The sequence below is a fragment of the Vairimorpha necatrix genome, chromosome 12 (genome assembly GCF_036630325.1).
Source record: "Vairimorpha necatrix chromosome 12, complete sequence".
NCBI lineage: Eukaryota > Fungi > Microsporidia > Nosematidae > Vairimorpha > Vairimorpha necatrix.
This window is the reverse complement of record NC_088827.1, coordinates 286209-310316: the sequence shown is the minus strand read 5'-3', so window position 1 is coordinate 310316 and position 24108 is coordinate 286209. Positions and strand designations below refer to the sequence as shown.

The following is a 24108-nucleotide window of genomic DNA, read 5'->3' as shown; positions in this document are numbered from 1 at the left end:
AGATACTTATGGATCATAAAGTCACCACAAAGGTGATACTGTTTTCGGCTTTGAGGTGCGTTTCTACACTAGGTACTATCCCTTTGGATCTGTATCCCCACATGTTTTATTGGATCAACTTAATGATTATCGTAAACATTTTCGCCGTCTAAGTTGTTCCAACTTCATCTCATTAAGTAGAAGCGATTTTGGTACCTTCGGGATTTGAACTCGGGCATTGCTCAACGGAAGCATCTTTCGACCATTAGGCTGAGCACTTGATTTTATTTTTAATGCTAAAAATTGTAACGAGGACTAAATGTCTGAGTATATTAGATCCCCCTCAAAAAACCTTTAAATTAAATCTTTTACTCGCCGATCATCGGACTAAGCCTATATGTATGACACAATTCTTACAACCACAGCAACTAACCTTATGCAATTACAGCTCTTTGTTTTCGAGCCTCGCCCATCTTGATAATCACAAATCCTTCCACGAGACTTTGTTCCTTAATAGATACTCAGTCCATCAAACTGTGTTTTTTTCACAATAGTCTTAACTTTTCAAGAGACTTAAAAACATCAGATTAAATGCTTTATAGTCTTCTAAATAGAATAATACTATATGATTTTATAATATAATTAATAAGACAATTCTCCTTTATTAAATATTAAAAATTTTTATTATGTGTAAAGTAATAATCTATCCCCTTTCTTAGTAAAAAGCCAAGGTAATCTCTGGTCAAATTGTATATTTTCGTATTTGCCTTTAATTCTATTAACAAGCGCAAATTGATTTCCGCCAATATTAATATAAAAAATCAATATGTCATTTTCTGTAGACACTGCCAGAAGGGAACGAGCAGGGTTGTAAGATATTTTCAGCACATCACAATCTTGGGCCATGGTATGAATCACTACATTTCTCTCATAATCATAAATAACTATCTTCCTCAAATTATTAATTAAAAATATGAGGTTACGATAAACAGTGAAGTCTATAATGTAAGAAAAGATCTTACAATCACTAATTAGAGACTTAGTAGTTATATTATATATCTTAAGGGAGTTAGTTGTAGTGACTATCATAAGATCATCTTTGGTCTTGATATTAGTAAGCTTGTCAATCTTAGAAACTTTCAGTGACTCATTCGTCCCCATCATTTTTACAGATTTGCTTGTAATAAATAGATTATATTTGTCACAGGAGAAATTAACAATGCCATTATTTTCACAAACTGGTCTAATGGCTTGAGTCTCCAAACAAAGCTCGCATATTTTAGTACCTTCTGTTTCACATAATAAAAGTATTCTAATTGTTTCACCAAATTCAACTTTAGAAATAAGACCAGGCATTTCTCCGTCGTAAACTTTGTAAAAATTTTTCAACTCGTAAATCTTAAGATTTTTTTTGTCAACGAGTGCTACGCACTCGTTATTTTCACTTAAAAATATTTTACCACTTACGTTATAAAATTTAGAAACTTCTTTTGGTGTACTAATATCTTCAGATATCGTATTATTTTTTATAATATCACTAATCTTAAACGTCTTCTTTTCTCTAGGAAGATATTGTCTCAAATATGTGGTTCTAAGCTCTTTTTCTAAATCTTCTTTATTCATCTTTAAATCTCCCAATTTTCCAGTAAATTGTTCGTTAATATCTAAAACAAGATTTTGTTCATATTCTTCTAAATCTTCATCCCAAATATCTCCTATAACATTTTTCTTAATAGGAACAGATTTTACATACTCATGTTTTTTTACAAATTTCTTATTAATTTTTTCTTCATTTTTTTTATTGGTTGGTTTTACAGCAAAATTTAAAGGAGTTTCTTGTGTGTCTCTAGAAAATTCTAAATTGTACGGTCTGTACATATCAACTGTAGAATCCAAACAAACATTTTTTTTATATTTTCTTACCATTTTAATATCTTCTTTAGTTATCTCATAATACTTATTATTAGACTTTATTACTCTTTTATTTCTCTGTTTTCTCCTATTCAAAAATTTATCTATTCTATCCATTATTGATTTATAACGGTCGAAAAAAAAAATAATGAAATATTGAAAAAAAATCAATAACTTTGAAATTAAACAATTTTTCCCCTTAATGGCGAGAGTAAAAATTAATGGAATATCTATTGACCTCCCTTATGAACCATATGAGTCTCAAATTCAAGCAATGGAAAAAATTTTAAAATGTATGATGGAGCACACAACAGGAATGATAGAAAGTCCTACTGGTACTGGTAAAAGTTTAAGTATAATTTGTGCTGCATTGGCTTATAGAGAACATATTAATAGAAATTCTGTACCAACTGACATACCAGCAAAAAAAACAACATCTGGCGAAATAGAAATAAGTGAAACAAATGTAAGTACTCCAATAAATGATTTTAGAATTATTATTTGTTCGAGAACACATAAACAACTTGATCAACTAGTACAACAACTTAATAAAACAAGATACAAACCAAGAATATCCATATTGGCTAGTAGAAACCAATATTGTATTCATCCAAAATTACAAAATGTCAGCGATAAAAACACAGCCTGTTCCGAATTAGTGAAACAAGGCGCTTGTAATTTTTTTAATGGCAAAGATAGGTTGACAAAACGAATGGGCGCAAAAATTTTTGATATTGAAGAAATTGTAAGAGAAGGCAAGAAATGTGGCGGATGTCCTTACTATGCATCTAGGAAGTTATTAGAAGATGCTGATTTGATTTTTGCACCATATAATTATCTTTTAGATAGAAATATAAGGTCTAATACTGATATAGATTTAAATAATTCTATTATTATTATAGACGAAGCTCATAATATTGATGATGTATGTAGATCATCAGGATCGATAGAATTAACTTCTAAGATTATAGACATAGTAGTCAATGAATTATTAAATGCTGTGAAATCAGCATCTTTTTTAGGAGATATAAAAAAAGATTTTATGAATTTACTAGAATTTTTTAGGAAATTAATTCTCAACGCTGAGAAAATGACGACATTTGACAAGATAAATAAAAATACCAAATCAATAATTCGTAAAGGCAAAGCTATCAAAGCAGAATTAATCAAAATAGGTATTACTTGTGAATTTATGATATTAGTGAAAAATGCACTTTCTGCGATATTTCAAGTAGAAGAAGGTAAAGATTTATTAAATTTAAGTACGTGGCATGTTATTGAAACATTAGACTCAATAATAAGTCCTTTACTTTTTTCAGATTGTGCTGTTTACTCTTATGTTTTTACTAAAATTGAAAAGGATTTTCAAGGACGGTCTAGTTTTTCTTATAATTTTTGGCTTTTAGACGGTGCTTATGTTTTTGCTCCTTTTGTTAAACAAGTCAGATCTTTGGTTATTTTGTCTGGTACTTTGTCGCCATTTGTGTCTTTTTCTTCCGAATTAGGTCATAAATTTGCACATGAGCTTGTCGCGCCTCATTTGATCACCGAGAAACAAGTGTCTATAAGTTGTCTAAAAAAAGGACATTTAAAGCAAGATCTTCTTGGTACATACAAAATAGCAGAGAGTTTGACCTATTTAGACCAAGTGGCCAAGATAGTCTATGACATGACTCTAAAAGTAGAAGGACATGGCGGGACTCTTGTGTTTGTCCCTTCTTACAGTTTTCTTGATAATCTTCATGGCAGAATCAAGTTATTAAAACTTGAAAATTTGTTCTGTGAACCCAAAGCGGGCTCAAGTAGCGAATTCGAGAGTGTTTTAAAGAAATATCACGCCAGAATCACAGCCAAGAAGCCTGTGGTCTTGATTTGTGTTTATAGAGGCAAGGCATCAGAAGGAGTTGATTTTAAAGATTCCTCAGCTCGAGCAGTTATTTGCGTAGGAATTCCTTACCCGAGTCTTGTGGATATGAAGATAGAATTAAAGAAAGAATATAATGACAAATATAAACATTTTAATGGTCGCCGGTGGTATGAGACACAAGCTTTTAGAGCAGTGAATCAAGCAGCTGGCCGGGCTATTCGTCATAAAGACGACTGGGGGATAATATTGATGTTAGATAGTAGATATCAAGACAAGAGGATATCTAGTCAGTTGTCAGGATGGGTTAGTGAATTTATGAGAGTTCATAATGATTATGACTCATGTCTTAAAGGAATTAATACATTTTTAAAAGATAAAAAATAAATTTCAAAATAAATTTTTTAATTTTACTAAGATATTTTAAAGGACTGTCAGGCTGCAGACCTGCACTGACGATACGGCTTCCAGTTGAACAATAATAATTGGACCTGTCAAATATCTCGAAGTAGTGTAAACAAACATTGAACATTTGACATGCACAAACTAAAAGTAGGAAAAGTGCATGTCACATGAAGTACTACTACTTTAGTAGAACTTTGGTTTCTTGTTTGTTTGTTTACATCTCAAAGAGTTTGACAGTTAATCTAATTAACTATTTAAACGGAATTTACCCCTAACCGACAATTCCGATGAGCAACAAAAAAGATAACAACTCAAATAAATATGTTAACTTAGACTCACCCTCTTCTACTTCGGATCAGGCTACATGCCGGATCACAAATGGCGACAACGAAGAGATTTGTAAAGAAGAAAATATGGATTCAATACTCTTAAAATTAAAAAATTTAATGTCAATGGAAAAGTGGATAACTTTTCAAGGACTAAAAACTGAAGATCCAAAGACATTTTTAGGGCAATTCTTAGAATATGAGAAGCAATGGCCTCAGAGCACCCTATATGCAAAAGCGACTTCAATGCTTAAGGGAAAAGCCGAACTATGGTTTAGAGCGAACGAAGAATCGATGCTCACATATAAGCAATTTGTTGAAAATTTTAAACGTAATTTTATTAAAAGAGAATCAGAAATAGATAAAACTGAAAAATTCTGGGACCTAATCAGGGAAGGCCCAATTCATCCAGATATGCTGTCATACAGTTACAGCCTACATATATACGCTGGACAATCAGAATCCTTATTTAAAAGAAGTAAAGAGAAACTCAGAGATTTATTAGATGACGAATACCTTCGCGATGGTATAGAAAGATGTCATGATTGGAACGAGTTAGAGGAATACATAAAGTTAAAAGAAGAAAGATTAAACAAAAAAATTCGAATCTTCTATAAAAAACAATATAAAAATAAAAACGAATATAAAAATAAAAATGAATATAAAAATAAAAATGAATATAAAAGTAGTGAAAGAAAAATAGACTACAGGGGTAACGAGACAAGAGTCAGCCCCGATTCAAAGCCTTATAAAAAAGAATTATTTAAAAAGAATGAGCAAAAGAAAGCTCTAATTATCTCGGCAAAACTACTAAAAGTAAATGATCGAAGACCAAGAGTAAAATTAAATTTTGAAGATCAAGTTATAGTAGCATTATTGGACTCCGGGGCTAACGCATCAGTTATACGTAGAAAAGAAGCGGAAGAGCTGAGTGATGAAATTCTAAAGGAAAAAGGAGAAATAAAAGGTTTTAATGGAACAAGCAGAGTGATAGGCTCATGTAAACTTAAAATAAAACCAAATAATCGCTCAGGAGCGGAAACAATTACCTTATTAGTGGTGAATGATATGGAGGAAGCAATAATTCTTGGAATAGAAGAAATTGAAAAATTAAATATGATAGACTATATTCCAATAAATCAAAAGAAAGTCGGTAAAAAAAGATCAATACCTAAGAAAAAAAGGATTGTATTAAACGCGGAAGTTACTACAAAGAAGGAAGATAGTAACCCGGATTTGAATGAATTAATTAAGAACATCAAATGTGAAAACACACTGTTAAGAAAGAAGTATACACACACTCTTGGAAAATATACTAAACTATTCTCTGATGATAATTCGTTAAATAATATCGAGATCGAACACGCGATCGAATTAGTAAATGGAGCTACTATGTCTCCATGCCCAAAGTATAAAAGATCCCCAGAAGAACATAAGATCATCCGAGAGGAAGTAAAAAAATTCATTGAAAAGGGTATAATCGAGGAGAGTGAAAGCCAGTATATATCACCAGTGGTACTAGTAAAAAAAAAGGATGGAGGTATTAGGTTTTGTATAGACTTCCGACGATTGAATAAAATAACAATACCATATGAATATCCGATACCAAGGATTGATGAGACCCTGGATCAACTACAAGGGGCTAAAATATTCAGCACAATGGACGTTGAATCGGCTTATAACCAGATATCTGTAAGGCAAGAAGATAGATTTAAGACTGCTTTCTACACACGAGAAGGAATCTATCAATGGAGAAAAATGCCTTTCGGGTTAATTAATGCACCCTTTACATTTCAAAAGATCATGAATAAATACTTTGCGAAATATATGCACAAATTTGTAACAATATACTTAGATGATATTTTAGTATATTCAAACGATCATGATAGCCATCTACAACATTTAGAGACTATTCTGAGTATAATTAAGAAGGTAGGGCTGAAACTAAACAAGAAAAAATGTCAATTTGTACAGGAAAGTGTGGAATTTCTTGGATTTAGTGTGTGCAACGGAGAGATTTCAATACCATTGCAGCAAAAGATGCGTTCAATCAATTGGCCCGAACCGAAGACAAAAAGAGATGTCAGGGCATTCAATGGATATTCTTCATTTTTTAGCAAGTTTATTAATAATTACGCAGATAAAATGAATCCATTATACGATACGATTAAGGGAGCTAAAAATTCAAAACTGAAAATGACAGAAGAAGCTTTGCAAGCATTTAATAATATGAAAAAAGAAATCGCCAATGCATCTGGCTTGAAACTACCAGATTTTAGAAAGAAATTTTACTTATATACAGATGCATCGAATTTGGCATTAGGAGCAGTATTACAACAAGAAGATGAACATGGAGAATTGAGACCCATTATATGCATCTCAAGAACTTTGAGCCCAGCAGAAATTAACTACACGGTAACAGAAAAGGAGTGCCTAGGTGTAGTATGGGGAGTTAAAAAACTACGAGTTTATCTAACACAACAGTTTATAATAAGGACGGATCATCAAGCATTAAAATGGCTACTAAATCTAAAAGAGGCTACAGGTAGACTAATGAGATGGATATTGACCTTACAAGAGTATAAGTATATAATTGAATACATACCTGGAGAAGAAAATGTAATGGCCGATGCACTCAGTAGAATTGTGATGATAGCATCAAATACTCAAGAAGAGGAAAAGCTATCCGCCGACGAGAAGGTTCGAGTAATACTAAAAAGTCATCACGAGTGCGGACATGGCGGTGTTGATGCAACATACGTACTCACATTGAGAGAAAAAAAATGGAAAGGCATGTATAAGGACGTGATCGAAACGATAAGAAGATGTAACATATGTAATCGACATTCACGTGGGGCCACTAATTTACAGAAAATCAGACTTCCACTGATGAATCCTCTGGATAGAATAGGGATAGACCTAGTAGGTCCTCTACCGAAAAGTTATAATGGAAATAGATACGTAGTAATCGCAACGGATTATGTAACTAGATGGTGCGAAGCAGAAGCGATAAAATCTAAATCTACAAATGTAATTGCTTTATTTATACTAAAGAAGATAATTTGCCAACATGGACCCCCTAAGGAAATATTGTCTGATCAAGGGGCGGAATTCACGAGCAGATTAATAAAAACTATATGTGGCATGATGAATTGTAAGAAATCGTTTACTTCAAGTTACAACCCAAAATGTAATGGGTTGGCAGAGCGCACTAATCAAACCTTGATAGGTAAACTAGCTAAATTAGTTGATGGTAGGTGGAAACAGTGGGATGAATACCTCCCCTATGCGATATTTGCTTACCGAATATCTCCAAGAAAACAATCGAAAAGGTCACCGTATGAACTTTTATATGGGAGATTACCAAATTCGTTTCTAGAGGCTAAGATAGATGATAACATCCTTGAAGATAATGGCCTTATAGTCGAGAGATTAAACGAATTTCGGAAACTAATGATAAATGAAGAAAAAGAAATACGTGCAAAAGAAATAACAAAGGTTAAAAAAGGTAGAAGCCCTGACGATATTGAAGAAAATGATTACGTAAGAAGGAAAAAACTGTTAACTGAAAAAGAGAATAAGTTAGATGCAAACTTTGATGGAATCTATAAAGTAATAAAAAAAGGGAAGAATGGAAACTATGAAATTGAAGGTTTAAATGGAATGCGATACTCAGTGAATCGAAAAGACTTAATGAAAATTGAAGAGTCAGATCCAATAGATTGGATTCTTTCGAAGGAGGGGAGAGTGTCAGGCTGCAGACCTGCACTGACGATACGGCTTCCAGTTGAACAATAATAATTGGACCTGTCAAATATCTCGAAGTAGTGTAAACAAACATTGAACATTTGACATGCACAAACTAAAAGTAGGAAAAGTGCATGTCACATGAAGTACTACTACTTTAGTAGAACTTTGGTTTCTTGTTTGTTTGTTTACATCTCAAAGAGTTTGACAGTTAATCTAATTAACTATTTAAACGGAATTTACCCCTAACCGACAATTCCGATGAGCAACAAAAAAGATAACAACTCAAATAAATATGTTAACTTAGACTCACCCTCTTCTACTTCGGATCAGGCTACATGCCGGATCACAAGGACTATAGAAGTTTCATGTGAAGATGAAAATTATAAAAAATTTGAGATTTTTTTATAAATTTTTATAAATTTCGAAATTTCACTATGAGATTTTCCAAAATATAAAGTTATTTTTAAAAAATTTATAATTTTTTTGGATTGGTCAAATTATGTACATGTTTTCATTAAAGTTAATGGGCCTCCTTTAAATAGTTGCACAATCAAAAAATACATTTACTCTTTTATTTTTTAAATTTCTAGCTGCTCAAATAGCTCCTTCTTTAAAAAATTAGAAATATCTTAAATAAGAGAAATTAAAATTTTACTGTCATCTCACAAATAAAACTAATTTGATTTTCATTTTTTTGTTTTGTTTTTTTCTTGAAAAAATGAATTTTCTTGAATTTTTTTTTCTATAAATAAATTTTCCCCCATAAACCTTCAATGGAAAGCGGAGAAAAAAAAGAACAATACGAATTCGACGTAAATACAAACCAACTTATGGACATCATAATTAAGTCAGTTTACTCATCATCAGAAATATTCTTAAGAGAATTAATTTCTAATTCTTCTGATGCAAGTGACAAGTTTAGAACTTTGTACTTAGAATTGAAAGAACAAGGACTTGCAGTTGATGACCCGTCTTGTGCAGAAATAGAAGTAATTCCCAATTTAAAGAACAAGACTTTGACTATTAAAGACAATGGAATAGGAATGAAGAAATCTGATCTTATAAGCTTTATTGGTACCATCGCCAGCTCTGGTACAAGAAAATTCAAAGAAGCTTTAGAAAAGAAGGAAGCGGGAAATGGAGACATAAATCATTTGATTGGTCAATTTGGTCTTGGTTTTTATTCTTCTTATCTTGTCGCTGAAAAAGTTGACATTATTACTAAGCATCCTCAAGATGAAGCTTATGTTTGGTCTTCTAACGGGAAAGAGAATTACACTATTGAGAAATACGAAGGAAAAGAATTTAGCCATGGAACATCTGTGATTTTGTACATTAAAGAAGGAAATGAAGAATATTTAGAAAGCGACAAGATCATGTCTCTAATTAAGAAATATTCTCAATATGTTCTTTATCCTCTTTTTGTATACGTAGAAAAAGAAGTAGAAGTTAAAGACGAAGAAGAGAAAGAAGGAGACAAAAAAGAAGATACAGACGAACCAGTAGTAGAAGAAGTCAAAGAAAAGGTAGTGAAGAAACAGAAAGTTATAGAGAAAGTCAGAGTAAATATTGACAAACCTCTTTGGGAGAAAAATATTAAAAATGTGCCTGAAGAAGAAATCCAAAGTTTTTATAAATCCATTTCTGGAGACTGGGACAATTATCTAGCAGTAGAGTCCTGGACAATAGAAGGATTTATGACTATGAAATTATTGCTTTTTATACCTAAGAGAAGTAGAATGGACATGTTCAGTGCGAAGAATAAGAAGCCTAAGAATTTCAAGCTCTTTGCTAATAATGTCTTTGTAACTGACGACTTCGGCGAGAGCATCCCCGAGTGGATGAACTTCGTAGTCGGAATCGTCTCAAGTAATGACATTTCTATGAATGTGTCAAGAGAATTAATTCAACATGGAAATGTTTTCAAGTTAATTAAGAAGACTGTCCCTCAGAAATTACTAGATATGATCACTAAATTATCAAGAGACGAAGAAAAATACAACGCATTCTACAAAGAATTTGCGAATTGCCTAAAATTGGCCATTTCTGAAATCACAGACTCGCAACAAGAGAAAATAGTAAACTGCCTAAGATACACGACTTCTAAATCAGAAGGAAAGCAGAGATCATTTATGGAATATGTTGAAAATATGAAAGAAAATCAAAATCAAATATTCGTCTTGACAGGCTTAGGAAAAAACCAAGTCGAGCATAATCCAATTTTGCAGGCCTATAAAGATTACGAAGTCATTTTCATGCACGAATCAGTGGACGAAGTGATGCTTAGAGGATTAAAGAAATATAAGGAAAAATCTGTCCAAAGAATCGACTCAGAAGGCGTGGAAATCGCGGAAGAATCAAATGAGAAAAAGGAAGAACTTACTAAGGAATTTGAAAATGTTCTTACAAAAGTCAAGGAAGTACTCAACAATCAAGTAGAGAAAGTCGTCTTGAATTTGAGACTTGAAGATGTCCCTGCTGTAGTCACTACTACTAAATATTCCAACTCGGCTGCTATGGAAGCAATTATGAAATCTCAAATTATGGCCGAGTCGAATCCACTCGCTGCATTCGCCGCGGCATCTAAGAAGGTTTTAGAACTAAATCCTTATGACGAGATTATGACAAGCTTGAAGAAATTACTAGAAGAAGACAGGCAAGAAGAATTTAAAGAAACCACGGAAATATTATTCAACACTGTACTTGTGAACTGTGGATTCGTAGTGAATGATCCTATGAACCACTGCAAACAAGTTTATAGAAAGTTAAGAAGATCTGGTTAATAAAAAATTATTATTTTTATATCGAAACAACTTTTTATTATGAAAACTTTAAATTTTATATTGAAAATATAATAAAATTTTATATAGCAATTTTAAATTCATATATTGTAAGTTACATAGCATAATTAGATTATTTAACAAGAAATTTCTGGACCTATGGATTTACATGGCCTAGAAATATTAAAAAAAATTACAAGAATCATGAGCGATGGACAAGTCTCCAAAAGACGTATTGATACGATATTTAGGGTCTTAATTTAGGACAACGAGAAAGTAACAATCTCTCGAAGATGGACGGTAAGTGATCATCTCTTGCTGAAGAGAATGATATCTCATCCTTCTCCAGTGAGAGAACGGTCATTTGCCTACAATAGGAAGAAACTTGAGCATCCAGGAATGGAAGCTAAGCTTTCAAGAAAGTTGAATGAAAAAACATTCACACTAGATGAACTCTCTAGAGTTTTAAAAGACGTTTGTATATCGTCCAAGATAAACAGTTAAGTGGGGACATTTAAAGGATGCCCATCAGATGGAGACACGTAAATGTCTTTAAAAGTTTTAGATATGCTACTAAGCGTATGCTAACGAATAGGTCCGTAACGTCTGTGCATAGGTACATGTTACTGAAGGATAAAATTAAGGCAACAAAGATAAAAGTTCGGAAAGATCGAGCCAAACTTTGGGCCTTTAAGGGCATTGAGCTCTATAAAAGTAACAGATCCGGAGACTTCTGGAAATGGTTGAAAAGTTCTTCTAACGTCACTGTTAGATTAGACAATGTTTGCTTGAAAGATGTATCAGGCATGGCTCATAACGAGCATAAAAAGAAGTTAGAGATAGCCAATGACTTTTACGCTAATCTAGCTAACTCAATTTCAGACGTTGAAAATGTCTATCAAAAAAATATCGAAAGGGATACTCCAGAGCAGAGGTGGGCAAATACTTTAAAGCTGTGGGCCAAAATAAATTTTTTAAAATGTCTCCCGGGCCGGAGGACTATTTCGGCTTTGCTTTACACAGTCGGAAATTTCGGATAAGTATTTTCCCTGCCCATTTTTTAACAAAAATATTAAGTATCATTTCAATTAGAATAAAATATGTCAAGTACCTTTTTAGGAAATATTATTATAAATAAATGGCTATTAGATAAACCACACAATAAAAGGTTTTATTTTGTTACTTATTTATGTCTTAACGATATTAATTATTTTATATTGACACATGGTTATTACAATTTAACATTTATATTGCATCATTAAATATAATAGTAAAAAAAATTCAAAAAAGAAAAAAAAAACATCAAACGTAAAAATAAATATTTAATGTTAATGCGAAACGTGAAATTTCGAATGTTCATCCGACATTATTTCTTCAAAATTAGGTTCTAAATCACTTGTAGCAATCCTTAATACCGAGTGTAGATTTTCGTCAGTAATTTGTGATCGATACTTATTTTTCGTAAAAACCATTAAAGAAAAGGTTCTTTCACAAATATAAGTCGAACCAAATAAAACAAGCTATTTCTGAGCATAGTTCAAAAAATGTTTGAAATGTTCATTATTTAACGCGCCATAGAAAGCACTCAATTCGTTTGAGTGAAAATTTTCTTTTAGTAAATTATTTGATTGTAAGTCAATTAGTTCTAGTTGAATTTCAACAGAATCTTCTTACACGTCGAAATTGAAAGGATGGCTAATTAATGATAAAGGTTTTTCAATATCTTTGAAATCTTGAAATCTTCTTTGGAATTCAGAATGCAGGTCTTGTGTTATTGCACTATATTTAAAAAAATCTGTATTTTTTAATGATTCTCGCCGTGCTTGCAATGAGGGGAAATGATTTAATAATTTATTATTAAAGTTTTCAGCAAATAAATTGAGTTTTGTCATAAATGCTTTGACGTTTGAGTGCATATTGAAAGCGAATTGGTTTTTACCTTGTAGATTTATATTTAGTTCATTCAAATATTTTACTATATCTACTGAAAACGAGAAATCGTTTAGCCAAGCCTCATTTTGCAATTCAGGAAAATCTTGTAGTTTTTCTTTTATCGACAAGAATGATACTATTTCATCAAACAAATTTTGAAATCTATGTAAAACTTTACCAATGCTAAGCCATCTCACTTCAGTGTAATAGGGAATTTCGTAGTAGTCACTTTCAATTTCTTTCAAAAATTCAAGAAACTGTCGATGATTTAAGGCACGTCCTCGGATAAAATTTACAATTTTGGTCACAACAGTAAAGACGTGATTCAATTTCAAAACTTTTCTGCATAGGATTTCTTGGTGAATAATGCAGTGCAAAAATAATATATCGTGTTCTGGTTGTAACTTTTTTACTTTGTCGCGAATGCGTTTAAGTAAGCCTATATTTTTCCCAGTTAAACTAGGACAGCCATCCGTGGTGACGCTTACTATTTTATTCCAAGTTAAACTAACTTTAACTAAACACTCTTCAACAGCGAGAAAAAAGTCTTTACCAGTAGTTGTATTTTTCATTGGATGCACACTAAGATGTTCCTCGCTAATTTCACATTTCTTATTAATGCCGCGAATAAATATTAATAATTGACTTGTATCAGTAATATCGCAGGACTCATCTAAAGCCAGAGAACAATAGGTAAAATCAGCAATTTTTCTGCTTAGCTGGTCAAGTAAGTTTCCTGAAATATTTTCAATCCGGCGTACTATTGTTCTTCTCGAAAGGCTTAGATTTTCAAAAATATGTTTCTTTTCAGGACAACATATCTCCGACACTTGTACCATGCATTGTTTAACAAATTCTGCTTCTGAAAACGGCTTACAGAACTTAGCAATTTTGTGTGCGACAGCATAACTTGCTTTTGTAGTAGATTTTACAATATTAATTCATTTGGTAAAAAAAAAATTTGTTGCCTATTCAAGTTTTTTGTTAAGTTTTCAGCTATGTTTTAAAGTCCTTGTAAAGAAAGTGATGCATATTTTGGATGTTTTGTTGTAAAATGCCTGCTTAAATTGTATTCTTTGAAAACAGCAAATGTTTCCTGACAAACTAAACAAATTGCTTTCTTATTAATGTTTGTAAAAAGATATTTTTCCGTCCAAGCTTCATTAAAGTTTCTGCATTCCAAATCAACTTTTCTTTTTTTAGTTTCTCTCATTTTAAAAGGGCTATAAAAAATAAGTTAAATAAAAACAATAAAAAAACACCAAAGTTTTAAAAATTTACTTACAAAAAGTCCACTTTTTCAATTTTATATATGCAAACCAATGGTAGATTCGAACTAAAAAAGAGTATTCGTTCAAAAAAATAATAATTTACAATGCCTGGGCTGCGATCTGTCGTCCCCCAAACATTGAGAGGCTGAGAGGAGTGCAGCATATGTCGTCCACACATGCATTTTAAACCTAGCGCGATCTACTTTGTGTTTGATGAAAACCCCGCCATGAGAGCGATTGTCGCGAGCGACCCGCATCGTTCACACTAGTGTAATCAGCCAAACGCTTATTTTATTTCGCCTATTATATATACAGTTCGCATATTAATAATGTTTATGTAATAAAATCTAATAAAGAGTTTTAAAAAAATTGCGTTAGAATTTTTAAGCGGGCCGGATAAAATTAGCAAAAGGGCCGGATCCGGCCCGCGGGCCGGCTTTTGCCCACCTCTGGTTTAAAACGTTCTTCTCGGACAGATGGGAAACCATCAGTCCACAATATGTATTTGGGACAAAATGTTATAGCTCCGTAATTTGAGTCTTTTATAAACAGAGACAGAATGGGTAAATTATTTACTAAATAAGAATTTTCATATATTTTTTAAAACTTTAAACTATAAAAAGTAAGAAATATTAGAATGACGTATCAACATATTTAGTAATTATTTATATTTAGTTTGACTGTTCAATATACCTTTTTAAGTATTTCTCCTATTTTAAAACATATGTCTCCCTTTTAATTTCTTTCTTCTAAAAATGGCAATTCACTACAATAACCTCCTTTTAACATTAAAATTGACTTTTTAAATAAAAAGGGAGATTCTTTTGAAAGTTGTGTACATGAATTTTCTTTTAATATGACAAATTTTGCAAAAAAATAAAAAGAAATATTATTTGCTATATAAAACTAAATTCGAGAATAAAGGAGGTTTCTGTTTAAGGTTAATTTTTAAATTTTACTATAAAACAAAAAAAAATAGTGCCATTATGAATATCTTAAACTTTTTTCATGGTATTATGTTTGTACAAGGAAGTGATAGGAGACTTGAAGATGCTGTTAATGCAATCTTAAAAAGTATCAACAATGGAGAGTGTGTAGCACTTGGTACTAATGATGAATATTATAGCGCGACTTTGAATTATATGATGGGAGGGGATATAGATATCAAGTTTAACGATATACGCAACAATGGATTTGAATATTCCAACATACACAGCAAACGAGTGTCTTGTGAAAAAAAAACCATCAAAGAAATTATTATTGAAATTGAAGAATATATTAGAACTAATCCAGATATTGACAGCTCAAAACCACTTATTTTGATATACAATAAAGATGAATTAGGATCATATGTCGGTTCTGGTAAGACCATTACTTTGGGAAATATAATAGAAGAAATTGAAGAATTTGAATACAGAGGGAAAAAAAGAAAAATAGAAAAAAAAAACTAAATTTAGATATATTTGTGATGAAAAATCTTATATAAAGGAGGCATATATTGAAATGACGAAAATCCAATATGCTATTAAAATGAATCGTTATTTCCCAGGGTCATATATTAGAGTATATGATCATTGCATTAGATTCAGAATAAATATAAAAAATTTGTATTGTTTTTTTGAATTAAATGATTATGAAGCAGCAGACCTTAAAAAAATAGTAACGATTTATGAGGAAAAATGGTCTAATGATTTTTCCTCAATTTTTGATACTTTATGCAAAGGTGAATATGTCGATTTGGATTTATTACTATCAAAAGATATGCCAAAAGACAAGATAAAAGAAGATTACCAAATAGAACTATATGATGCAGAAGTAGAAAAGTATATGAAACATAAATACCGATCTAAAAATAAAAGCAAATCGTATTTGCACTTTATAAAGGAAGATAAGTTTTTTAACAAAATAAACGAAAGTTTAAGCGAACACTGTCGCAAAGAAATTGAGAATTTAATTAAAAGGACCTATGACTTACTCGAAATGGAAAACTTTGAAGAAATTGAATTGTTTGGTTACTTAATCAAAAAAAATACAAATTCTTTAGTTTTTCTTACTAGACGAATTTTAAACGATAAGAATTCGGGGTTAAAAATATTACTTGCACATTTTTTATATAAAAATTCAGTAATATTCGAAAACGATTTTAATATATTAATTAGAGAAGAAAATGAAAAGGAAAGAAATGGCGTTATAAACGCGATCTCAGACCACTTAACACGTCAAAAATTTATAAGGCTTCATTTATTATTTATTTTTCTTTTTATTGAAGCAGAAAGATTTATTAATGAAAATCATGAAAATATGGATGATTTTTTCCAAAATCTAAAAAAACTTGATAAACAAGCTGAAACTTTTTACAATATATATGAACCCTTAGAGACTAATCATAAAATAGGTATTGATTTGCTAAAATTAATGAATTTTATGAAAAAAAAATTGATTGATGACCCTAAAAAATCTAACGTACAAATTCTATGTGCACTAATATCGTTATTTACGGGATCAAAAACAAACTATATGCTTAACCTAATCACTGGCGAATATGAAATGTTTGAAAAGAATAAGATCATTAGACGCATGGGTTTAGACCCTTCCAAGGTAGAAGAATTTAACGAAAACATTAGAAAGGAGGTTATTTTGTTGACAAGAAGTTATTATCAAAGAAATTAAATAAAGATCTTCTTATATTCTTACTTACGTATATCTTTCAAATATTTTTTTGATGTAATTTATTATTTTTTCTAAAAATTATTCTAGTACTTCTACAAAAAACTATACGAAACCGCCGAATGGCCATTTCTATTATATAAGGTAAAATGGAACTTTAAGTAGTATTATTATAGGTGTTTTTTGTTGTGACGTTTAGTTTTCTAAAACAATGTAGAAAATTGAATCAAAATTGTAGTATAAATAAAAGCATGACTAGAACTTATTATCTAGTACAACAAGCGCAAAAGGAGGGAAGAAATATGCGAGAATATGCCCGATTTATCGATCGCTAGAGTACGTGAAAGTGTTAATTCACTAGTATTGGAAGATTATTTGGTTGGTGGAAAGTCCGCCAACGTATAAAAGAAAATTCGAAAAAAAATAGCCCTATAAAATGAATTTGAATCAAAGAAACAGAATCGGGAAGAAACACCATAAACTAAAAATCAATTTTATAATTATATGATACAAAATAAATCATAACAATACAATATGACAAATATATATACACTTCTTATTTAATTTTATGTCATTAAAAGACGGTATAAATTTTTTACTAAAATTTGAATTTTCTCTAATGAAAGGACTCTCCTTAAAATAGAAAATGAAAGAACATTTTAAAATAAGAAAAAAGACAATTTGAAATTTAAGACATAAAAATTTAGCAGCGGGAAGCTATACAAAGGCCCAAATTATTTATAGAACACAGCTATATTTATATACTGACTCAATTCTTTAAAATTGCAATGGCATAAGTATTGATATTATAAATCATTAAGTTGATTCAATGAAACTTGTGTGTGTCCAGCCACAAGGGGATTGGCATCTAATGTAGGAACGCACCTCAAGGCCAAAAACAGTTTCACGCTTTGGTGACTTAATGATACATAAAAGTATCTAAAGGGGACGGCCTAGTTGGAGCCCATGACTGGTGCACTCTAGAGTGGAATTCAAGAGCTAACTAAGAGACTAGACGAAGTGGGGCAATAGAGGTCTCGTGGACCCTATCCTATAAGATTCTGTAACACGGTGGGCGAAACTAGTGGGAGACTGGTGGTCGACGCAGCCCAATAAAAATGCAGGGCTGGTGATGTGGTCGTGTAAGGAGCCGTGTGTGCAATACAGATGATTGTAGGGACCTTTGAGTCAGTACGATGACGTCTCTCCTCGGGTTATAGATAACCATGCCCGTTAAGTATATCCGCTGTGAGGTCACTCTGGACGCGATTTGAGGTATAAATGGAAAGTGTCTCCTGGAGCCAAAGTCCAATGGATACGGCGGAGCTTGCTGCACAGGCAAGTTGTATGGAGAAATTTTAGCGAGTAAGAATCTCACAGTACTAGTTGGATGAAGATCACGCCCAATTCATCTGGTCCCTATGTAAGGTTTCTCCCTACCTCTTACTTGCAAGAAAAAAAACTGTTATACGTAACAAATAAAACCCCCGACTCAAGTCTTAAAACTTGCAAGAAATACTAAAAGAAGATTTGATACTTTCATCACAAAGGCTTATAAGAAGTCGGAGTATATGACTGAATGCAAATCAAAAAACGAAGAAAGCTTCTTTCACTTGGTACTTTCTTCTTACTTTACGAAGATGAAGCAAACAGATTGAATAGATAAGCTATCTAGAGAAAAGTTGCTAGATCTATCAATAATTGGAAAGCGCCCCAAAGACTGCAAATGCAAAATTGTAGTTGCTCATGGGGTTACTTGAAGTAAAACATTTCTAGGGATACCTGTGCTAAAATAATAGGCATAGAAGAGAAGAACAATCTTTTTGTAAAATAAATTAAAAAAGAAGGAAGAGTTTTTCTCATTAGAGACGATTTCTGCTTTCAAGCTGCAGTAGCTTTTGAAAACACCTCAGACAAAGTAAGAGTGACATTAGCCGAAAATGAAGTAGGCGACTAAATACCAGAAACAGATCAATTCTAACGAAGCTATTCTTCGATCTTTGCCAAAATCTGAGGAAGTCTTGCCTATTGATAGGGTAATAAAGTTATAATAAGCGACCTATCTGATAAGCATTTTCTTTGTTTTTTGTTGAGTTTTTTTTCCGAGCTGAAAATAAGTCAGTTGGAAAACGACATGAAAGCTTATAGTGTACATCTAAATGAGTAGTAAAAGAAACTCTTATCAAAAGACTCTTATTAAATAATATTTAAATTATAAAGAAACAAGTTATATGGCTTTTGGAGGCATTTAAATTTTTTTCTACTCAACAGTGACCGAACGTTAGTAACTTTACTTTACATCTAATCCTAAAGGATATTTTATCTCGTACAAGCAAGGACTTAATGATGTGATGTGTGTATCAAAAATAATTGACTAAGGATCTTTTTATTTGTTGGATGGCTTTTCTTTAATATGAATAGGTTTTTTTTTCTTACTAAAAAGGGAGAAGTTCAAGGCCCAAGTATAATTAACTTTATTCATTTTTTGTTAACATTTTGAAATAAAATTAATATTATGACTTTACTTGAAAAGTATATTTGTTTATTGATATCTTTTAAGGGAGATTAGCTCAGTGGGAGAGCATTAGACTGAAGATCTAAGGGTCCAGGGTTCGATCCCCGGATCTCCCAAAATATTTTTAAAAAAATAATTATTTTTCCTATGTTTTTTAAATTTTTTATCTCTTTCTTTGCAATTGTTTCAATATTCTTGTAATTTGACGCTTATACTTCTTATACCACTGTTTAAAAATACAATTAAAAATCTTTTTCATTCCGTATTCATCTGTTTTAAAACTCTCAATTAATCTTATTATCGCTGTTTTGCCCCATTTATCATAAAAATATAAAAGCTGAGAAATCTGGCCTATATCCCTTCCCATTTCGTCATACCTTTTCCTACAAGTTCTACATGACGTTGAGGAATTATAGTTCATGACAACATAAATCAGTTTACGACGTATTGCGTTATTTAGATCGTTAAAACATAATCTATTTTTACTTATTGTTTTTAAAAAATATTCCAGGCTTTGATTTCTTAATAAATTCTCTAAAAGCTCGTCTCCTGGCATTTCGTCTGAATCAAGAAAGTCATCACTATCATATGTAAATCGAGGTTCATGTATGTATGTAAGATTATTTTTATTAGTTTTATCCGATTGTTTTATAGAAATTTTTAAGTTTTTAACTTTTCTTTTAATTTTTCTTGTTTTATATTTAGCTCTTTTATTACATTTTTCGTGTGAATTTTTTTCTGAACTTGATGATTCGGTGTATTCGGTGCTGCTTTCAAGACTAGCCATTAATGGGTTATAGATTTGTAATGCGTTTATATAACTTTATAACATGTACTATTGCATCATAATTAAATTATTGTAAAAATTATGAAAAACCTGGAAAAATCATCTCGGCAAGTTAAGGCCACACTGCATGATTTTGAATATTGATGACTTGTTTTTGTTGTCATTTTTTCTCTAATGTTTAAATTGTGCTCTTTTTCTTTAGCATTCTTCTTTTTAAAAAATTTCTTAAAAATCTAATTAATGTAAGAATAAAAAAAATGACATGACGTAGAAATACAATTTGCAACAAAAAGATATTTCTAAATTATATGCTGTTCTGCGAATTACACTCTTTTATATATGTTAGTTTCTATAAATCTTTATTTTATTTGACCTAGAAATTTTTTCATCCATTGGAAACATTCAAAGCAAAATAATCATCATAATTATACAAGTAACCTTACAATTCAATTGTTTATTGCTATTTTACCTCCATGAGACCGTTGAGATCTCGTGACAATTGCATCAATATTGACAGAGACTAGACTGTAAAAACATATCATTATTATAAACTATTCCGTAATGTGTATAATATAAAATACATATCAATGAAATTTATACTATAAGCTTAAGTGGTTTAACTCAATGCCAGGTTCTAGTAAAGAAAACTAAATAGAAGTCCTATAATAAGGCATAGCATTGACGACAAAGAAATAGAACTTTTAGCAAAATCATTATTAATACATTTCAGAATATATAAGAAATTTTAAATCTAAGAATTTTTTATTATTATTTGGAATATATCTAATAAATTTTTGATAATAAAAATGAGCGGCGGAATACTATCCCGGCCTTAAAATAATTTGAAATATTATCTTGGATTATTTGAAGGACGAGTTGGTGAAATTAACAGAAAAATTTCAGGTTCATTTTGTTGGATTTAAGCAATAAAAAAATTCTAACATGCCGACCATGTCAAAAAACGATTTAATAAATAACTAAATTTGTAACAGAAATATGTAACGAAAATAAAATTAGTCTATGTAAACTAAGCAGTTTCTCACAATTTAATATTATCTAATCTGATATAGACCTTGGGTTTTTTTAATTTTTTCTCGTTGTATCGTCATAGAATCCCCATTTGCTTGACATAATCAGGCTTTCTAAGGCCATTTTACAGACTCTTATCTGTATACGGATCTATTGAAACTATTTTTTTAAAAAAATACTTAATTATCATATTTGTCCGAAAAATGACTTTAAAGCCTATATGTTAATCAGACTGAGCTTGATACTGATCAGGAGGGGGTATTCGATTGACCAATATGTGAATTTTAGAAAGAACTCCAGGAGCTATCTGAAAAGATTGTGGGTGTATCGTTGTGAAAAGTGATTAGTAAGTAAGATATTAGGCACAAATAAATTATATCATTATTATTATTTTTTATTTATAATTGTTTGTTTTTTTCTCGTATTCTTTTATATCTTTTTGATATGTCTCGCTTATAGTCCTTATACCATATTTTTGCCAAATAATTAAAATGTTTTTGATTTTCTGGTGTTTTTAATTCAGGAATTAGTCGATCAAACTCTACTTTACCCTCGTTTAAAAAATACCCTATGAGGTGCGATACTCGAACTATATTTTTTCCCATCTCGTCATTATTTTTTCTAGAGTTATAACATCCTATTTCGTTATTATATTTTATAATTGTTATGACTAGTTTACGAAATATTGCCCCATGTAGATCATTTAGATTTGATCTATTTTTATCTATCGTATCTGAGAAATATTCCAGACTGCGATTTTTTAATAAATCTTCTAAAAGCTTATCTCCTCGCCTTTCTTCTAAGTTTAATGTTTCATCACTTTCTATTATAAGTAAAGATTCGTCTAATTTTGCTTTTTTCTCCTTTTCTATTTCATCTAATTGACTTTGAAGAATTTTTTCGTAGATTATTTTTTCAATATGTTTTCTGTTTTCATGTTTGATTTTATAACATTTTTCCTTCAAACAGAGATAAAATTTTGAATTAATTGGGTCGGTGGACTCGGTGCTGCTTTCAAGACAAGTCATTGTGGGTTTATATTTATATTAAGTTTATATAGTTTTAAAATTCGTATTATCGCGTCTTAATTAAACTATTATTAAAAAAATTATGAATCCCCGTAAAAAAATCATAGTGATCAAATGCACTCTATAATAGTTTTTTATCTCAAAAAAGGCAATACAGTCGTTTTTTATACAATGTTATTCTTTTATTATTCATTTTGATGCTAGCTTTTCTAAAATTAAAAATATAATAAATTTTTTAAAAATCCAATTTGCTAATAATAATGATACATAGACTATCGTGTCATTACAATATCTAACGCAAATACATTTAACTCATTTGAATTTAATAACTTAACAACTATTTCTATTTTGTCCAATTCGATCTTTAATTTTTGGCTTGAAAAATAATTTACGAATTATTAATGTAAAATTGGCATCATTTCCGTTAGCTTTACACATGAATCATAAAATCATAATATTTAATGGTATGGAAAGGCTCAGAAATCAGATAAAATTAATTAATTTTAATTCAATTGTTTTTGTACATTTAAGAAGTTAGTGGTTCGATTAAAAGCTTAAAATATAATTGGAACGTATAATCATGATCACATAATTAATATATAATTTTTTAAACATTGTAAGTTTATATAAATCTTTTTATTAAAACAACAAACCTTCTGTACTATAAAATTTGCCCAAATAACCAATATTTCTAGAGAGAAATTTATACATGAGAAGATTTATATCAGTGAACCCCGCCATTTATTTACACTTATGAATATTATAATATTGACCTTATACAAGGGATTAAAAGAACCTGCGTTATAGGCCAATGTTTACTGCAACATATCCCGTATTTGTTACCCAAACTTTTTCACTTAACGATATGAATGAGACGTTACACAATATATTCTTTGCGAAAATATTAAAAAGTATGGTTTCCTTATTTAAAGAGAAATAAAACACTATAATAAATTTTATTCAAGTTTTTTTTGGAATATAAGGAATCGGGATTTTTAATATATTACGGAATTATTGGTGTTTACAAAGTTAGGCATTTTATTTTTTATTACACAAAATAAAGCTATAAAAATTTGTTAACATTATGATCAAAAGACTTATATTCACGAGACTAAAAAATAAAAAAGCGACTACAATTATTGTAAATATTCTACAAAAAAAAACAAACTATCTAGAATAAAATTTTAGCAAGTGATTTATAAATTTATGATGCCTTCTCACTAATGGAAGAAAAAAAATCTACACAACAAAATGTTTGTTGATGTGAAGTCGGTCATAGAATACTTAAAGGCTTTAACCATCTACAGACAAATTATAAAGTGTGACTGTGTGTTTTATATGCTAATTGAGATAAAACTATTTAAAATGTGTTTTTTATTGTAAATATGGCTTTAGCTAAAAATAAAAAAACCAAAACTAGTACTTTAGGGGGAGGAAGTTAAAAATGCCACTTACAAAATTTGGAATGATTTTTTTTTGCAATGAAGAATAATACAAATGACTTTTATGACTTATAGGTTTTTTTTCTTGCAAGTAAGAGGTAGGGAGAAACCTTACATAGGGACCAGAGTGGTTTGGGTGTGATCCTCATCCAACTGGTACTGTGAGATTCTTACTCACTAAAACTCACTCCATACAACTTGCCGGTGCAGCAGCTCCACCGTATCCATTTGACTTTGGCTCCAGGAGACACTTTCCATTTATACCTCAAATCGCGTCCAGAATGACCCCACAACGGATATACTTAACGGGCATGGTTATCTATTACTTGAGGAGAGACATCATCGTAGTGACTCAAAGGTCCCTACAATCATCTGTATTGCACACACGGCTCCTTACACGACCACATCACCAGCCCGGCATT

General features: G+C 30.9%; 8 protein-coding genes and 1 non-coding gene across 9 annotated transcripts; 6 read left to right on the top strand and 3 right to left on the bottom strand.

Moving 5' to 3' along the window:
• Positions 1–663: 663 nt before the first annotated feature.
• Positions 664–2007, bottom strand: VNE69_12096 (WD40 repeat domain-containing protein; the record flags this gene model as incomplete). The annotated part of the gene is made up of 1 exon (XM_065475184.1): positions 664–2007. One exon carries the CDS (start codon positions 2005–2007, stop codon positions 664–666), a length of 1344 nt encoding a protein of 447 aa, XP_065331256.1.
• Positions 2008–2092: 85 nt separating this feature from the next.
• On the top strand, positions 2093–4141 carry VNE69_12095 (RAD3-like DNA-binding helicase; the record flags this gene model as incomplete). The annotated part of the gene is made up of 1 exon (XM_065475183.1): positions 2093–4141. One exon carries the CDS (start codon positions 2093–2095, stop codon positions 4139–4141), a length of 2049 nt encoding a protein of 682 aa, XP_065331255.1.
• A 305-nt stretch (positions 4142–4446) lies between these two features.
• Positions 4447–8283, top strand: VNE69_12094 (endonuclease; the record flags this gene model as incomplete). Its single annotated transcript, XM_065475182.1, has 1 exon — positions 4447–8283. One exon carries the CDS (start codon positions 4447–4449, stop codon positions 8281–8283), a length of 3837 nt encoding a protein of 1278 aa, XP_065331254.1.
• Positions 8284–9008: 725 nt separating this feature from the next.
• VNE69_12093 (heat shock protein HSP 90) lies at positions 9009–11018 on the top strand (the record flags this gene model as incomplete). Its single annotated transcript, XM_065475181.1, has 1 exon — positions 9009–11018. One exon carries the CDS (start codon positions 9009–9011, stop codon positions 11016–11018), a length of 2010 nt encoding a protein of 669 aa, XP_065331253.1.
• Positions 11019–15204: 4186 nt separating this feature from the next.
• On the top strand, positions 15205–15669 carry VNE69_12092 (uncharacterized protein; the record flags this gene model as incomplete). The annotated part of the gene is made up of 1 exon (XM_065475180.1): positions 15205–15669. One exon carries the CDS (start codon positions 15205–15207, stop codon positions 15667–15669), a length of 465 nt encoding a protein of 154 aa, XP_065331252.1.
• Positions 15670–15748: 79 nt separating this feature from the next.
• On the top strand, positions 15749–16888 carry VNE69_12091 (uncharacterized protein; the record flags this gene model as incomplete). Its single annotated transcript, XM_065475179.1, has 1 exon — positions 15749–16888. One exon carries the CDS (start codon positions 15749–15751, stop codon positions 16886–16888), a length of 1140 nt encoding a protein of 379 aa, XP_065331251.1.
• A 2556-nt stretch (positions 16889–19444) lies between these two features.
• Positions 19445–19516, top strand: VNE69_12902. The gene has a single exon. It is a non-coding gene; the product is annotated as a tRNA-Phe (tRNA).
• Positions 19517–19563: 47 nt separating this feature from the next.
• On the bottom strand, positions 19564–20187 carry VNE69_12090 (uncharacterized protein; the record flags this gene model as incomplete). Its single annotated transcript, XM_065475178.1, has 1 exon — positions 19564–20187. One exon carries the CDS (start codon positions 20185–20187, stop codon positions 19564–19566), a length of 624 nt encoding a protein of 207 aa, XP_065331250.1.
• A 1427-nt stretch (positions 20188–21614) lies between these two features.
• Positions 21615–22244, bottom strand: VNE69_12089 (uncharacterized protein; the record flags this gene model as incomplete). Its single annotated transcript, XM_065475177.1, has 1 exon — positions 21615–22244. The coding sequence occupies one exon, from the start codon at positions 22242–22244 to the stop codon at positions 21615–21617; it is 630 nt and encodes a 209-aa protein (XP_065331249.1).
• Between the last annotated feature and the right edge of the window lie 1864 nt (positions 22245–24108).